Source organism: Somniosus microcephalus, chromosome 2 (genome assembly GCF_052327205.1).
Source record: "Somniosus microcephalus isolate GS21.2 chromosome 2, FLI_Smic_1.0, whole genome shotgun sequence".
NCBI lineage: Eukaryota > Metazoa > Chordata > Chondrichthyes > Squaliformes > Somniosidae > Somniosus > Somniosus microcephalus.
In genome coordinates this window covers 61,414,290-61,432,882 of record NC_140988.1, presented here as the reverse complement: position 1 = coordinate 61,432,882, position 18,593 = coordinate 61,414,290, and the positions used below count along the sequence as shown (strand labels likewise).

At 44.0% G+C, this 18,593-nt stretch overlaps 1 protein-coding gene across 10 annotated transcripts in view; it reads left to right on the top strand.

Annotated features, from left to right (window-relative positions):
* bltp1 (bridge-like lipid transfer protein family member 1) overlaps positions 1-18,593 on the top strand; it is a 567,108-nt gene that overhangs the window by 276,454 nt on the left and 272,061 nt on the right. For all 10 annotated transcript variants that reach the window (XM_086009761.1, XM_086009749.1, XM_086009753.1 and 7 more), the window contains 6 exons: positions 3,339-3,409; positions 3,753-3,926; positions 8,985-9,105; positions 14,342-14,488; positions 15,816-15,928; positions 17,872-18,074. In XM_086009761.1, coding sequence (XP_085865887.1) covers positions 3,339-3,409; positions 3,753-3,926; positions 8,985-9,105; positions 14,342-14,488; positions 15,816-15,928; positions 17,872-18,074 — 829 coding nt within the window. The remainder of the gene's footprint in view (positions 1-3,338; positions 3,410-3,752; positions 3,927-8,984; positions 9,106-14,341; positions 14,489-15,815; positions 15,929-17,871; positions 18,075-18,593) is intronic.

The following is an 18,593-nucleotide window of genomic DNA, read 5'->3' as shown; positions in this document are numbered from 1 at the left end:
AAATAAATTTAATTAATTAATAATTAATTAATAAATTAATAAAATTAACCAAATAAAGTGCCCCCTCAGTCTTTCTCGATGTTTCCATCTTGGTCTCTCTCGATGTTTCCCCTCTCTCTCTCTCGATGTTTCCTCTCAGTTTTTCTCGATGTTTCCCCTCGGTTTCCTCCACACACCTGGCCTGCACATTACCCCTGGCTGTCCAACTTGGCGTCCAGGTAACCGGGTTCCGCTCCAGCTCTCGTCTTTCAAACTGTCACTCCAGCTCTCGACCTTCAAACTGCCCGCTCCAGCTCTCGACCTTCAAACTGTCGCTCCAGCTCTCGACCTTCAAACTGTCTCTCCAGCTCTCGACCTTCAAACTGTCTCTCCAGCTCTCGACCTTCAAACTGTCTCTCCAGCTCTCGACCTTCAAACTGTCACTCCAGCTCTCGACCTTCAAACTGTCTCTCCAGCTCTCGACCTTCAAACTGTCTCTCCAGCTCTCGACCTTCAAACTGTCTCTCCAGCTCTCGACCTTCAAACTGTCACTCCAGCTCTCGACCTTCAAACTGTCTCTCCAGCTCTCGACCTTCAAACTGTCTCTCCAGCTCTCGACCTTCAAACTGTCTCTCCAGCTCTCGACCTTTCTCCAGCTCTCGACCTTCAAACTGTCTCTCCAGCTCTCGACCTTCAAACTGTCTCTCCAGCTTTCGACCTTCAAACTGTCTCTCCAGCTCTCGACCTTCAAACTGTCTCTCCAGCTCTCGACCTTCAAACTGTCTCTCCAGCTTTCGACCTTCAAACTGTCTCTCCAGCTCTCGACCTTCAAACTGTCTCTCCAGCTCTCGACCTTCAAACTGTCTCTCCAGCTCTCGACCTTTCTCCAGCTCTCGACCTTCAAACTGTCTCTCCAGCTCTCGACCTTCAAACTGTCTCTCCAGCTTTCGACCTTCAAACTGTCTCTCCAGCTCTCGACCTTCAAACTGTCTCTCCAGCTCTCGACCTTCAAACTGTCACTCCAGCTCTCGACCTTCAAACTGTCAATCCAGCTCTCGACCTTCAAACAATGGATAAAGGGGAACCAGTGGATGTGGTGTATTTGGACTTCCAAAAGGCATTTGACAAGGTGCTACACAAAAGATTACTGCACATGATAAAAAATCACAGGATTGGGGATAATATACTGGCATGGGTGGAAGATTGGCTATCTAACAGAAAACAGAGAGTTGGGATAAATGGTTCATTCTCGGGTTGGCAATCAGTAACTAGTGGTGTTCTGCACGGGTCAGTGCTGGGACCCCAACTCTTTACAATCTATATTAACGATTTGGAGGAGGGGACCAAGTGCAACGTATCCAAGTTTGCCGACAATACAAAGATGGGAGGGAAAGCAGTGAGTGAGGAGGACATAAATAACCTGCAAAAGGACAGACAGGCTAAATGAGTGGGCAGAAATTTGGCAGATGGAATATAATGTTGGAAAGTGTGAGGTTATGCACTTTGGCAGAAAAAAATCAAAGAGCAAGTTATTATCTAAATGGAAAGAAACTGCAAAGTGCTACAAAGCGATCTGGGGGTCCTGGTGCATGAAACACAAAAGGTTAGTATGCAGGTACAGCAGGTGATCAGGAAGGCCAATGGAATCTTGGCTTTTATTGCAAGGGGGATGGAGTATAAAAGCAGGGAAGTCTTGCTTCAGTTATACAGGGTACTGGTTCGGCCACACCTGGAATACTGCGTACAGTTTTGGTTTCCATATTTAAGAAAAGATATACTTGCTCTTGAGGCAGTTCAGAGAAGGTTCACTCGGTTGATTCCGGAGATGAGGGGGTTGACTTATGAGGAAAGGTTGAGTAGGTTGGGCCTCTACTCATTGGAATTCAGAAGAATGAGAGGCGATCTTATCGAAACATATAAGATTGTGAGGGGGCTTGATCGCGTGGATGCGGGGAGGATGTTTCCACTGATGGGTGAGACTAGAACTAGGGGGCATAATCTTAGAATAAGGGGCTGCCATTTCAAAACTGAGATGAGGAGAAACTTCTTCACTGAGAGGGTAGTAAATCTATGGAATTTGCTACCTCAGAGAGCTGTGGAAGCTGCGACATTAAATAAATTTAAAACTGAGATAGACAGTTTCCTAGCTGATAAGGGAATTAGGGGTTACAGGGAGAGGGCAGGGAAGTGGACGTGAGTCTAGGTTCGGATGAGCCATGATCCTATTGAATGGCGGAGCAGGCCCGAGGGGCCGTATGGCCTACTCCTGCTCCTACTTCTTATGTTCTTATGTGAGTTGCGAATCATCACAAATTGCTGGGCAATTTTGCACCGCTCTGCCGTTTGCCTAAGGAAAGCAGGATCTCGGCGTCAACCTCCCCATGAGTTTCAAGATTTGTGCCATAAATACAAATTAAACTCGACACAGAAAGATAGGGCTGGTATTTCACGATGCAAGGACTCATGGTTAGTGTTCCTGCAATGCTCAACCTCTGGGGAAAAAAAGAAAAAGAAAAAACTTGCATTTGTATAGCACCTTTCATGACCGTCGGATGTCTTAAAGCACTTCACGGCCAATGAAGTGCTTTTGAAGTGTAGTCACTGTTGTAATGTAGGAAATGCAGCAGCCAATTTGCACTCGGCAAGGTTGCACAAACAGCAATGTGATGATGACCAAATAATCTGTTTTTTGTGATGTTGATTGAGGGATAAATTTTGGCCAGGACACCGGGGATAACTCCCCTGCTCCTCTTCGAAATAGTGCCATGGGATCTTTTACACCCACCTGAGAGAGCAGACGTGGCCTCGGTTTAACATCTCATCCAAAAGATGGAAGGCCTGAAGGGAAATATTGAAACTGTGGAGTCTCACTCCTGCAGGTAGTAAATTGTTCCTAGAGGGTTTTTAAATTTAAAATTTTAAATGTCTTTCTTTCTTTTCCTTTGGATTAACAGAGAGAGAAAGAAAGAGACCATTTTTTGCCTCTTTACTTCTCTTTCTGTATCTGATTTGACTTTAATTCACCCTATTTCCTTCTCCGTCGTTCGCTCTGTTTCTTTCTCTACCCTTAAATCTTATTGGTCCCAGATGCCCTGTTGACCTCGCTGCACCTTTATCAACTCGCACCTCCACAAATTGCAGCGCAAACATTTTTGAGCTGAAGGGTGAGGAAAATACCCAATTCACTGGGCATGCTACGAGATGCCCCATTCTAGCCAATTCTGGCCCAATAATTCAGGTATTGGGTCTAATCTCAAAAGCAAAAGAATTGAACCATATATAAGAATGTATTGGCTATCTAACAGTTGTTTACTCTGTACCTGAAAGATATTAACTGTTGTAGGTTAATTTACTTTTAGGTAATCAAACAAGGTCTTGCAGCAAGTGCATTACTCGACAGAGGTGCTCAACTAATGGGATCAAACTCAAGGTATTTATTCCTTTATTATTGACTGTCGGAACATAATATTTTGCAAATACTATTCAAAATGTTATCACATTGTTCTACAGCAGCATTTGCAAATTATTGTGTCATGGACCTCATACAAATATTGACACTCCCAGAGACCTCATTGTTCTAACTTTTGAAAGCTGCTTTCAGCTATGCTATTATAACACAATTATAAAAAAAAAAAAAAAAAATTGTATATAGTACCAGAAATAATACTAGTAAGTCAATTGAACACCTATGATTTGCAGAATTGTTTGTATAAATGTCTGAAACAAAGTAATTAATTGAAGTAAAATATTACTCATTTAAAAAAAAATTCTAGTACTCCTTATACTCCACTGGAAAAGACGGCGATGGAAAATACAGATGATGAAACAGTTACTGAGCAGTGGAGTCTTGATCAGCCAGTCTCTCAGACCAGGACCACTGCCATCGTAGAAGTAAAAGGAGCGGTGGATATTGTCCTTACCCCACTTGTGACAGAAGCCTTGGACAGGTGAGTGCACCATTCATGTCCACGAAAGGAGGTGTGTGTGGGGTTCTTTCCATTTGTAGAATGAAGGTGCTTTTACTGGGTGGCTAATGTATTACTTTATCCCTTTATCATGACTGACCAAGTGAACAGGTTAGAAACCAGTACTGAGATCTCTGCCATTGTCATTTTACAGCTGACTAGAGGAGTGCCTGGGTTGATTGGCGTTTTTTTTAAGTGGTTGCTAAATGCTTGAAATTCACTTACATGTGTGGCTCTGTGTTAATTTCTATCCTTGTTGTTAATTGGTTAAGTTGTATTGTCACTAACGGCAATAAGCAGAGCAAACTGATTGTATGTGTGTGAGAGAGAGAAAGGCACTTCTCTTGTTACTATCGAATGGCAATATGAGGTGCTGCTGATCTGTGTTTTTATTGTTAGGAGTGTCTGAAGCCAGGACTTGTGATGGAGTGGCAAGCACTGTACACAATGCCTGCAGTTTCCTGTGCTCCATGCACATTCTAAGCTGTAATACTCAGTTTATCCACCTTGAAAGAATGAATGGCTAAGTACTTGTTGGTTATTTTTGTAGCATTGCAGGTGGGACACACACTCTAAGTAAGAGGTGGTACTTTGTTTAAATGGTGGGCATCTTCTGCACAAAATGATGTAAAGTAATGTTATGGTGCGCTTCTGAGAGGTATAGCAGTACTACCTTTTTACAACATGTTAACTGATTACAATAACAACAACTTGTATTGATATAGTGCCTTTAACATAGTAAAACGTCCCAAGGCGCTGCACAGGAGTATTTTAAGACACAATTTGACACCGATCCACATAAGGATAAATTAGGGCAGGTGACCAAAAGCTTGGTCAAAGAGGTAGGTTTTAAGGAGTGTCTTAAAGAAGGAAAGACAGGTAGCGAGGCGGACAGGTTTAGGCAGGGAATTCCAGAGCTTAGGGCCTAGGCAACAGAAGGCACGGCCACCAAAGATTGAGCGATTATAATCAGGGATCCTCGAGGGCAGAATTAGAGTTGCGCAGATATCTGGGGGGTGGGGGGTGGGGCTGAAGGAGATTACAGAGATAGGAAGGAGGCTGTTATGTCTGACATTGGTGATAGGTACTCGATTGCCTTGGCCTGAGCACATGGAGTTTGATGGTGCTGTTATCATTGTATTGTGTATAGGTATTCGATTGCTTTTGCCTGGGAGTGTGTGCGAGGCCATGGAGGGATTTGAAAACGAGGACGAGAATTTTGAAATCGAGGCGCTGCTTAACCGGGAGCCAATGTAGGTCAGCAAGCACAGGGGTGATGGGCAAACGGGACTTGGTGCGAGTTAGGACACGGGCAGCCGAGTTTTGGATGACCTCAAGTTTATGTAGGGTGGAATGTGGGAGGCCAGCCAGGAGTGCGTTGGAATAGTCAAGTCTAGAGGTAACAAAGGCATGGATGAGGGTTTCAGCAGCGGATGAGCTGAGGCAGGGCGGAGATGGACGATGTTACAGAGGTGGAAGTAGACGGTCTTTGTTATACTGTGGATATGTGGTCGGAAGCTCATTTCGGGGTCAAATATGACACCAAGATTGCAAACAGTGTGGTTCAGCCTCAGACGGATGTCAGGGAGAGGGATGGAGTCAGTGGCTAGGGAACGGAGTTTGTGGAGGGGACCGAAAACAATGGCTTCAGTTTTCCCAATATTTAATTGGAGAAAATTTTTGCTCATCCAGAACTGTATGTCGGACAAGCAGTCTGACGATTTAGATACCGTGGAGGGGTCGAGAGAAGAAGTAGTGAGGCAGAGCTGCGTGTTGTCAGTGTACATGTGGAAACTGATGCTGTGTTTTCGGATGATGTCGCCAAGGGGCAACATGTAGATGAGAAATAGGAGGGGGCCAAGGATAGATCCTTGGGGGACACCAGAGGTAACGATGCGGGAGCAGGAAGAGAAGCCGTTGCAGGTGATTCTCTGGTTACGATAAGATAGATAAGAATGGAACCAGGTGAGTGCAGTCCCACCCAGCTGGACGACGGTGGAGAGGCGTTGGAAGAGGATGGAGTGGTCAACCGTGTCAAAGGCTGCAAACAAGTCAAGAAGGACGAGGAAGGATAGTTTACCTTTGTCACAGTCACAAAAGATGTCATTTGTGACTTTGATGAGAGCCGTTTTGGTACTGTGACAAGGGCGGAAACCTGATTGGAGGGATTCAAACATGGAAATGCCGGAAAGATGGGCACGGATTTGGGATGCAACAACACGTTCAAAGACTTTGGAGAGGAAACGGAGGTTGGAGATGGGGTGGTAGTTTGCAAGGATGGAGGGATCAAGGTTTGGTTTTTTGAGAGGGGTAATGACGGCAGATTTGAGGGAGAGGGGGACAGTACCTGAGGAAAGAAAACCGTTAACCATATCAGCTAACATGGGAGCCAGAAAAGGAAATTGGGTGGTCAGCAGTTTGGTGGGAATAGGGTCGAGGGAGCAGGAGGTGGGTATCATGGACAAGATGAGCGCAGAGAGGTCATGAGGGGAGATCGGAGAGAAACTAGAGAAAGATGTGAGTTCAGGGCTCTAGGGCAGGGGAGAACCTTGGGGGAAGTTTGGCCCAGTGGGCTAGGGGAAGGAAGGGAAGTGGCAGAGGCAGCTGAACGGATGGTCTCAATCTTGGAGACAAAGATGTCCATGAGCTCCTCACATTTGTTATCGGAGGTGAAGGTGGAGGAGACAGGGGAGAGGGATTTAAGAAGACGGTTAGCAGTAGAGAATAGGAGCCGGGGTTTATCTTTGCATTCCAGAATGATTCTGGAATAGTGAGCAATTTTGGCAGACGAGAGCAGGGCCCGATAGTGCTTTATGTGGTCCAACCAGATCTGGCGGTGAATGACTAAACCAGTTGTCCGCCATATCCGTTCGAGTCTGCGTCCCTTGGACTTAAGGGAGTGAAGATGAGAGCCGTACCAGGGGAACGGCCAGGGTGAGAGTAGGTAATTGTTTTAAAAGGGACGAGGGTATCAAAGATAGTGGTGAGGGTGTGGTTGAGCAGATCGGTAACTGCAGAAATGTCATGGTGAATGGAGGGCCAGAGGCTGGACAGTTGGGATTTCATAAGTGCAGTTGGAAGAGAGTTTTTTCCAGGGGCGGACACAGAAGGAAGTAGGGTTGGGGGGGGGGGTGGGCGGGTGAAAGGGGGATGTGGGTGGAGAGCGATACGAGGAAATGGTCAGAGATGGCCTTATCTGCAATTGACATGATGGGAGTAGCGAGGCCACGAGAGATGGCAAGGTCGAGGGGGTGGCCGTGAATATGGGTTGGGGAGTTTACATGGAGGGAGCGATTAAGGGAGAGTAGGAGGCTCGTGAACTCAGAGGAGAGGGAACATGATGAATTGAGATGGAAGTTGAAATCACCGAGGATGAGAAGTCGATTTTGATGGTACTTGGGTGGGCGGTAGAGAACAAGAATTTAAAATGAGAGGTGAGAGGGGTGGAATAAGGTGAGATGCTCAAAGGAGGAGAAACCTCTGGAGGAATAGGGGGACAGCCCAAGGTGTGATTTGGTGATGAGAGCCACACCACCACCACGGTGGTCTGAGTGGGGCAAGTGGTGGAAGGTAGAGCCAGGCAGGGAGGCTTCATTTAAGGGTAAGGTGTCATCACCCTCTACCAAGGGCCATGATATCGATGCAGTCATCCACGATAAGCTCATGGATGGCAAGGGCCTTGTTCGCAAGTGAACGGACATTCTGGAGGGAGATGTGGAGAGGGTCGGTGATGGCTGTCCCACTGCCAACTTCCACAGGGTCAGCGCTGGGGGGGGGGGGGGATGAGTTTGATGGGGAGGAGAGTGGCAAGATTTGCCCCCAGTGGCCGCGCTGGGCGGGAAAGTCAGCGAGAGAGTAGGATGGGACAGTTGGGGCTGCTGCTCGTAAGGTAGCAGCGACGAGTGCCTCGGTGGGCCCTTCGTAGGATGCCAAGAGAGGCACAGAGGGAAGCTGTGGGCTTATCCGAGAGGGAGTGAAGCCTGGGACTGCGGCAGGAGAGTAGGAAGGTTGAAGAGTAATGAGGGATTGGGGTAGGGATTTGGGAGGGCAGTGTATCTGAGAGAGGAGAGCTGAAAGGAGGCATGACAAAAGAAGAGTGCTTTCAGGGAGGGATAGAGAGAAAAGGAAAATAGTGGGGAAAAAGTGGAGTGGCTCGGGTCCGGAGCGGCAACCAAAGTGCGCACGCGAATGGACACAGGAAAAGCTTAGGTTGCATAGGCCTGTTTAAATGTAATAATTAATAAAATACATATTTCCTGGTAGCAGGGAATGGACACTGGACAGGGACAAGATGGCTGCTGGGCTGGCAGCTCCTTTCTGAGCTGCTCTTCTCCAACTGTATTCCTAGTCATCCATTGCCATCCGCTGCCGTTTCTTCCCCCAATATCCTGTCTTCAATTGCTTAAGACACCCTGCCTCTGATGGTGAAGGCATTTCACTATCAGATTATTGAAAGAAAGTATAGAATGCAACTATTTAAAAAAAAAAAAAAAAAAAAAAAAAAATTGACAATTTAAAATATTAAGATTCTTTGTCAATGTGTCTTTACTGATTGTTGCACATATGTTTAACCTTCACTTATAATAGAGAAGATTTCTTAATCTAACAGACAAAATCACTGGTTAAGCAGGGATGGCAGAAATAGTCAGTTGACAATGAACATTTAAAGTGACAACATCCCTAAGTAACTTCCTCCTCCTTCCAATGCTGGAACTGCCCCATCCCCCACACATCTATCATTGGCCCCCAAGCTGGAGAGATCTATCTAAATATGTGAATGTTGAACTCTACTCTTAAAATGAGAAAGACTCAACCCATTTTATGTAATTACCATTTCAAGCTGAAGTAGACAGTTCAGGATCACTTCTACTTTTAGAATGAGTAAATATACTGTATTGAATTTACAGAAAACTCAGAGTTTGGGCCCTATTGGACAGTATAGCACAGACATTTCATTGAATAAATCTGTCTTAGTCCTTCAGTCTGTTGTATGTGTTCTTTCTATGTGAGAAACTAATTACTAATTATTCTTATTGTTAGATATTTTGAAGCAATGGTTCACTTTTCGAGCATTTGGCATCCTGCTGCGATTGTGGATGATCTGCATGCTAAAGTGCTGAAAGAGGCTCTTCTGAACAGCAAATCAGCTAGTTCAGAAACGGTAAGTGCTATGTGGAATTCAGGTAAGACAATAAGGGATGGAATGCTATGTTCCCTTACTATATTTCTCAAAAAAGCCAAATTAATCTTTTTATGAAAATAGCTCCGATCACTGGGTAATATTCACTGCACTTTTATATTTAAAAATAAATTTACAGACCAGTTTAAAATGCCACATGGTGGAGATTTTCAGCGTAGTATCAGCTTGGCTCAATTGGTAGCACTTCTGTCCAAGTCAGAAAGCTGCGAGTTCAATTCCCGCTATAGAATTATGAATTGGTTTGCAGCCTATTTTATTGCCAACTCTTGCATACAGTTTTGTATTGTCTTCAAATTTGATAGTACAGGTAGACTATCCTTTATCCGAACTTCCGAAAACCGAAAACCTCTAAAAACCGAAAGTTTTTTCGTTCAGCGTAAGTCGTGCGCACGACATGACCAGAGTGGCGCATGACTTACGCTGAGCAGGGCAGAGGGTCACAGAGTTCCCTCCTGGGTAGGAGATTGCAGGCCGAGCCGGGCAGTGTGAAGGAGGTACCGGGAGAGTGAACCCAACAATACAGCGGCCGGTCCGATAGCTGCAGCGGCCCGTCCGATATTCTTTTCTCACCCGACCCGCGGCCCGTCCGACATTCTTTTCTCCCCCCCCCCCCCCCCCCCCACACCCGACCCGACCCCAGACCCGTCCAATATTCTTTTCACCCGACCCGAACCGCGGCCCGTCCGATATTCTTTTCTCCCCCCCTGACTCCCCCCACCACCCCCCCCCGACCCCGACACCCCACCCCCCCGACCTGAACCGCGGCCCGTCCAATATTCTTTTCTCCCCCCCCACCCGACCTGATTTGCGGGCCAGCTTAGTAGAGTCGGCCGATATCCGGCTTTCCAGAGAAGCAGGAAGGGGAATGAGACACGGAACAGTCGCAAGAGGTAGCCTGAACTTTTAAAATTTATATTAAATACAAATTTCCCAGTCTTATAATAATACCTTCTGAAATCCGAAAACCGAAACTCAGCTGGTCCCAAGGCTTTCGGATAAGGGATAGTGTACCTGTACTAGTTAGTTTGTTAATAAAAATAGTAAGTAGTAAAAGATACAGCATCGAACCTGGGGAATATTTGCTCAGTCTAAGTACCTCTGGTTGTTAACCACTCTCTGTGCAATTTCAACCACTTTCCAATCCATCCAATAATACTTTTGAGAGAGGGTAAATTTTTCCATTACCCTGCACCTCAATCATAGAATGGTTATTGCACAGAAGGAGGTTATTCAGCCCGTCGAGCCCGTACCGGCTCTCTGCAAGAGCACTTCAGCTAGTTCCACTCCCCCACCCTTTCCCCGTAGCCCTGCAAATTTTTTTCCTTCAGGTACTTATCCAATTCCCTTTTGAAAGCCATGATTGACGCTGCCTCCACCACCCTTTCAGGCAGTGCATTCCAGATCCTAACCACTCGCTGCGTAAAAAAGTTTTTCCGCATGTCGCCTTTGCTTCTTCTACCTCTTCTACCAATCACCTTAAATCTGTGTCCTCTGGTTCTCAACCCTTCCGCCAATGGGAACAGTTTCTCTCTATTGACTCTATCTAGAACTCTCATGATTTTGAACACCGCTATCAAATCTCCTCTCAACCTTCTCTGCTCTAAGGAGAACAACCCCAGCTTCTCCAGTCTATCCATGTAACTGAAGTCCCTCATCCCTGAAACCATTCTTGTAAATCTTTTCTGCACCCTCTCCAAATCCTTTACATCCTTCCTAAAGTGCGGTGCCCAGAATTGGATGCAAACTCCAGTTGAGGCTCAACCAGTGTTTTGTAAAGGTTCATCATAACCTCCTTGCTTTTGTACTCTATGCCTCTATTTATAAAGCCCAGGATCCCGGATTGGAAGATTATGGCCAGTACCTCTGCAATTTCCACCTTTACTTGCCTCAGCATCCTAGGATGCATCCCCTCCGGTCCTGGTGACTTATCTACTTTAAGTACAGCCAGCCTTTCTAGTACCTCTTTATCAATTTTTAGCCCATCCAGTATCTCAACTACCTCCTCTTTCACTGTGACTTTGGCAGCATCTTCTTCCTTGGTAAAGACAGATGCAAAGTACTCATTTAGTACCTCAGCCATGCCCTTTGCCTCCAGGGGTCCGTCTCCTATTTAGTCCCTAATTCGCCCACTCCTCCTCTTACTACCTGTTTACTAGTTATATGCCTATAGAAGACTTTTGGATTCCCTTTTATGTTAGCTGCCAGTCTATTCTCATACTCTCTCTTTGCCCCTCTTATTTCCTTTTTCACTTCCTCTCTGAGCTTTCTGTATTCAGCCTGATTCTCACTTATATTCTCAACCTGACATCTGTCATACACCCCCCTTTTTCTGCTTCATCTTATTCTCTATCTCTTTTGTCATCCAGGCAGCTCTGGCTTTGGTTGCCCTACTTTTCCCCTCGTGGGAATCTACCTCAACTGTACCTGAACCAGCTCCTCTTTAAAGGCAGCCCATTGTTCAATTACAGTTTTGCCTGCCAATCTTTGATTCCAATTTACCCGGGCCAGATCCGTTCTCAACCCACTGAAATTGGCCTTCCTCCAATTAAGTATTTTAACTTTAGATTGCTCCTTGCCCTTTTCCCTAGCTAATCTAAACCTTATACTATGATCACTGTTCCCTAAATGTTCCCCTACTGACACTTGCTCCACTTGACCCACCTCATTCTCCAGAACCAGATCCAGCAATGTCTCCTTCCTTGTGGGGCCAGAAACATACTGATTAAGAAGGTTCTTCTGAACACACTTCAGAAATTCTTCCCCCTCTCTGTCCTTTACACTATTACTATCCCAGTCTATATTTAGGGGATTTTTGGGCAGCTTATTGAAAATCCCCGTGTACATTGCCTGTCTAGTTAAATGAATGTGACTTTCCGCTAAGTCACACACAGTATGTGGGTCCCCATCAATGACTCCTAGTCTTGGAACATTTAGCCCTTACTCTTTTCTAACAGCCATCATTCTGGAACCTTATCACATACTTTCTGGAAGTCTAAGTAGTGCAACCAATGGCAGGAAGGTGTAATTACAGCATGCGAAGTTTACATGGCCAGTGTTAAAAATGTGGACATAGGAATTTAGAATTGGAAAAATTGACGAGAAATGAACATAAATAATATCAAGTCAAAGTGTTACGTAAGAATAAGAACTGAATGTATGATTTGTGTCTACGTGCCCCAGCTAATTATCTTCCACCCTTTAACCCCTTTCCACCTGAAGACTAAACTTGGTCTTGACTCCCTAAGTGCAACGCCATCAAAGATCAACTTCTATCTTTTATACACACGTGCATGTGAATGCACACACCCACCATCAGTTTGTATTGCAGAGGAAGCCATTGTTTTCAGATCCCACCACAAACTCCGTTCCCTGGCCACTGATTCTATTCCTGTCCCTGGTAACTGTCCGAGGCTGAACCTTGGTATTGTATTTGACCCCGAGGTGAGCTTCCAACCACATCCACTCCATCACCAAGACCGACTACTTCCACTTCTGTAACATCGCCCGATTCTGCCCCTGTTTCAGCTCATCTGCTGCTGAAACCCTCATGAAACCCTTTGTTAGCTCTTGACTTGGATCCTGGCCAGTCTCCCTTCTTGTACCCTCCATAATTAGGAGCTGCCCCTATCCTAACTAATACCAAGTCCCATTCAACCATCACCCCTGTGCTGGCTAACATACATTGGCTGCCGCTCTGGCAACGCCTCAATTTTAAAATTCTCATCCTTAGTTTTCAATTGCTCCATGGCTTCCCCCCTCAATATTTCTGTAACTTCCTACAGCCCTACAACCCTCTGAGATCTCCGCTCTCTTTCAATTCTGGCCTCTTGTACATCCCCGATTTTAATCATTCCGCCATTAACGGCCATGTCTTCAGCTGCCTAGGCCCTAAGCTTGGGAGTCCCTTCCCTAAACCTCTCTGCCTCTCTACCTCTCCTCCTTTAAGACGCTCCTTAAAGCCTACCTCTTTAACCAAGCTTTTGGTCATTATAGAAACTTACAGCATAGAAGGAGGCCGTTCAGCCCATCGTGCCTTTACTGGCTCTTTGAAAGAGCAGTCGTGCTTAGTCCCACACCCCCACTTTCTGTCCTTAACCCTGTAAGTTTCTCATGCTCAAGTATCTGTCCAACTCCCTTTTAAAATTATTTCTGGAATCCAAGTCCACCACCTTTTCAGGTAGAGTTCCAGATCCCGACAACTCTGAGTGAAAAACATTCTCGTAATCTCCCCTCTAGATCTTTTGTCAATGATTTTGAATCTGTGACCTCTGGTTATTGACCTACTCGCCAGAGGAAATAATTTTTCACTATCTACTCTATTCAAACCTCTCATTATCTTAAACTTCTGTTCGGTCACCTCTTAACCTTCTCTGTTCCAAGGAGATCAGTCCTAACTTTTCCAACCTCTCCTCATAACTGAAGTCCCTCACCCCATGTAACATCCTGGTAAACCTCCTCTCTACCTTATCTAAGGCCTTTACTGAAGTGCGGTGCCCCGAATTGCCCACAATATTCCAGGTGAGGCCGAACCAGTGATTTATAAAGTTCTAGCATGATGTTTTTGCGTTTATATTCTATTCCTCTATTTATAAACCCAAGTAACCCATGTGCTTTTTTAACCACCTTATCAACTTGCCCTGCCACCTTTAAGCATTTGTGTATATGGACACCAAGGTCTCTCTGCTCATCTACACTTTTCAAAATTGTGCCATTTATAGTACAGTCTTTCCATATTAGTCCTCCCAAAGTGCATCACTTCACACTTCTCCACATTGAACTCCATCTACCATGCTTCTGTCTAATATCTCCTTATGTGACTTGGTGTCAAATTTTGTTTGATAACGCTCCTGAGAAGCGCCTTGTGACGTTTTACTACATTAGAGGTGCTATATAAATGCAAGTTGTTATTATCAATGGAATGCTCTGCTTTATTAGACTGTCACAGGGAATTTGATATTTCTAACCATGGAGCTATGGAGATGTGAACCTGATTGCCGAGAATGTCTGAAGCTCTGAATGCACAGAAAGAGAAAGGCCAGCTTGCTTTCTCCCAGCAGAGATTATAAACAGAATTCACCTTATTGCGCACCTATAATTGTTTTATTTCCCTCTACTAACAGTAGTTATTGGTAAGATAAACTGCTTTGTCTTTTATAATTTTAAACATTTTTGTTGAATAAAAATTCTCTTTCTGTAGACAACTGCAAAGCACGAAGGACGAGCCTCCAAAATAGGAAATGGCACAACTGGTATCACAAAATCAGGCCAGACACAGACAAATTCAGCAGCTAAACAAGATAATGTGAAAATAAAGGGTCTTCAAGCTAATGTTTCCATACCAAAGGTATGCCATTATCCAAATTTATATTGCAAGATATTTGCTTTTGAACGTGGGCAATCCTTGGAGGAACAGCACAATGTTTTTAAAGATTATAAATGAGTAGAAATCTATTAATGTTCTGAAGACTGTCATTTTGTTTTTTAATATTTAACTTTTGGTAACAATTTGTTTGTAATAAATTTGTGCGCAGTGGTCTTTCTGAAGGGAAGTTGCAGCAACTCGATGGGCAAATAATGTGACCACTGGAACCATGCAGATGCTGCATGCATCTGTGCACAAATGGGCTGAACCCAATGATTATTACAAGACCAATCGTTTGCATAATTAACTAGCGCTCATGAACATGCAGTAAAAACAAATTAAATTTTGTTTAGTTTTTCATGACGCAGCAGGAGTGCCATGGCTGTGCTATCTGGCGGTACACTAGCCAGTGAAGAGCTGCTGGCTGCCTGCTGTGCAGCAGGCACGCTCCCAGTGTCTGGAGGAAGGATCCAACATTGATGTCCTGGGCCTGAGGGCAGCACTGGTAGGATGTGGGCAGTGTGGCCCACTTTATATAAAAAAAAAAAAGATTTCAAGAAGGCCTTCTATTCTTCATCCTTTCCAAATGAGCACTGTGTGGCTGGAGCACTGCCTCAGCACCCCAGCTGCATTATGGGGTGCTGAGGCATTTAATTAGAGCTCCGGACTACAGAGCCTACCACACAACTTGTTGTCATTCTCCCAATCCTTTTGTACTCACTGCCTGTGTTGGGGTGTGCTGAAGATCTTGTAGACCTGATGACTCGGTGTCTAGTTTTCTGGAGAGCAGGAACCTGATGCACTTTACCACACTAGCCACCCACCATTGTATATCAGCCCCAACATGCACATCTGAAGGGAAAATGTACCATCATAACAGCTTTTGTTTTAAAAAATGAAACTATATAAAGAAGTAGCCAGTGTTTGTGCCTTAGGTTAATATAGTTCATACAGTTAAGTGGCATGGTGGTTATGGTACTGCACTGGCAAGCCAAAGATCATGGCAAGATGGGAAATTGAATCTGATAATTTGTGGGCTGGCTCCAGATAAAATGGCCATGAAAATGATTGTAAAAACCCAAGCTGGTTAACTCACGCTCTGCAGGGAAGGAACCTGCCCCCCCCCCCCAGTCTGGCCTATATGTGACTCCAGTCCCACATAACATGGTTAATTCTTGATGCATGGCAGCTAGGGATGGGCAATTAATCTTGCCTTGCCAGTGTCACCCACAAACCAAGAATGTTTTTAATTTATTTAAAACAATACTATTAATCTCTACATATGGGATTTCTTTTTGAAAACTTGCAGGTGAATTTATGTCTCTTGCAAGCATCAGTGGAAGAACCAAACAAGAATATTACTCAGGTTTCTCTGGTTGCATTGTGTTTTGACAGAATTTCTACTCAAATTCTGATGAACAGGTAAATTAATAAAGCTTTGTTTTGGGGAATGCTGTTTTAAGCATTCAGGGTGCATTATTAAGGCTAATTGCAGCCTTTATGTAGCTGTTAAATTTGTTGCTTGCTGCTATAGAATTTTTATACTGCATTGCAATTTCACCCAAAAAGACTGCTTCAAGTTTCAAAATGCTATGGATAATGAAAGAGGTTTTAAGAGTGTAAATCTTATCTTGAGGATTCTGAAGATGTAATAAATTTCTTGATAGTTTTACTGTTTTGTAAACATTTCAAACCAGTAGTTATATCAATTTTGGCAAAGTTAACTCTTGTGTTAATATGCTATCTTTGAAGTGACTTTTCGTGGATTAGTATGTGCAAACAAGACGTGGATGGGATAACATGCCCATTTTTGGAACAAACTCGTATCTCTCGGGAGAAGGTCATTTATTAAATTTGTATGAACTGCTTTTGTTAGAGTTCAAAGGTTGATGTTCACAGCTAGATGGATAGTATCATGAAATAACAGGTTTAAACTGTCTTTGTTAGAAATTATAATGGATTTTCAATCTTCACATTCCTAATATGCATAGCGTTCTACGTGCTAATAAAGAAAATTTATCCCCTCAAGTTACTAAAACGTAAACTCACACGTGTAAGCAGATTATCTAGATCCAGTAAAATAATTAGGATCCAGTGCACTAAACCTTAGAATGTGATTGGCCCTGAATTAGCGGTCGGTGGTGTAGCTAAGGAGTACGCCGCCGACCTCCGAACGGAATCCGCACTTAACTGCTGTGAACCCCCCCTTCGAGAAGTTGATTTGAAATGCTGCGGAGTTGCGCAGTGTCGTGGCCCACGGATCCCAGGGGCGCACCGTTGTGCGTAAGCGTACCTGGGAACACGTGGGGCAGTGCTCTTTTCACTTCCTGACTCTTAGCCAATCAGGAAACCGTTGAGACAGCATTAAGCTTTGCAGAAAGTCCATCAAATTGTCCCTGCTGTCTCTACTTGATTATTGAAGACCCTTTCCTTAGTTTGTGGGTATGCATAACTTTCTGCATGATATTAAACATTCATATTTTCATTTAATAATTTACATTGTGAATCACAAAAGAAGTGAATGTGATTAGTAAATGTAAATTATATGCGTTTTGTTTATTTATACAATGGTTTGTCTTCTGTTCGACACAAAAGCCTATCCAAAGACAGATGGCCCCAATAATATCATGACGCTAATGTAATTAGCAGCTGACCTTGTTTTATTTTTACTATTCCCACTGCACTTTCCAAAAGAAGATTTACCTCACACAGTAAATTGAAGTTATTTTGATTTGCACAGTTTAACCTAAATGCATAGATATTAAAGTAATTATTAATACTTTAGTGCACTTTTGCAGATAGTTAAATGTTTCTGGCCTCTGGATAGGAACCATAAAACTCGATTTAGGATGCTTTTTATGGGCTGGAGCATAAACCTAGCTCAAAATTTCTCATTCCCCCCCTCCCATTATGCCGTGCAACAGACTCCTGCGCCTGTTTGCACCAGCCGTAAAAATTTTCAGGGTAATTAATGCATGGTAGGCGGGCAATTAGCCTAACTTTTCGCCAGCACATCATTTGAATGAGGACTTGAAAGTCGCAGCGGATCATTTGTCTATTCGGAACTTAACAAATCGCAAGTTCGGGATTTAGTTCGGGAATACGCCGTCATACCGATTGCAAATTCTGGGCATTATTTCTTTCAGGAAAAAGAAAGAAAGACTTGCATTTATATAGTGCCTTTCACGACCACCGGGCATCTCAAAGCGCTTTACAGCCAATGCAGTACTTTTTTTTTTTTTTGAGTGTAGTCACTTGTGATGTAGGGGGGAAAATGCATATTTGAGTTTGCATTGCATATGCAATGAATGTTTGGTTTGACTTTAGTCTGTCTGAATCTTGTCTTGTACAACTGTTTCTATTAGGGGTATAGTAGAAGATGGAAGCAACAATCCAGATGCAAGCAGAGCATCTGTTGCATTTGACAAGTATGTGAATGCTAGTAAAATGCAACCACAATCATCTGGCTCCCTCAGATCAAATGCAGGAGCAGAGAGAGGAAAAGAACTGGCAGCCAAGCTCAATGTCCATCGTATACATGGCCAGTTACGAGGTCTTAGCACAATAGGTAAGGTGGCTAACTCATAGTTGTCATCTGAAATTTCTGTTTAAATCAATAAATTTATCAAAGTACTAATATAACATTTTACTAAAAGCAAAACAGCAAATAGTTGTACTGCAGTATACACTTGACTGTATTTTAAGATAATTATAAAACACAATTAAAAGTAATCTAGTTAGCTGTTCATATGTATCACAGCTGGTATATGTATCACAGCTGGTATCTGTACCAGTTACCAGAAGAGTAGCAGATGAAAGAAACATTGAAGTTGCTAACTTAACTCCTCTGATGGGCACTACCCTGCACTCTACCTGCAGACCAGAAGGTCTGAGTTACCTGATCTCGGCCAGAGCAGCAGTTGAGTCACTATAACTGGCTGTGGTGACCAATCCTATTTGCTATCCGGTGAGTCCTACTGGAAAATGCATGTGTGGATCTCAAATGAACAGAATTCGGCTGAGCTCTGATACCCTCTATTGTCAAACACTCATTGCCTGAACTCGTGCATGAAGAATGGCCACTTGG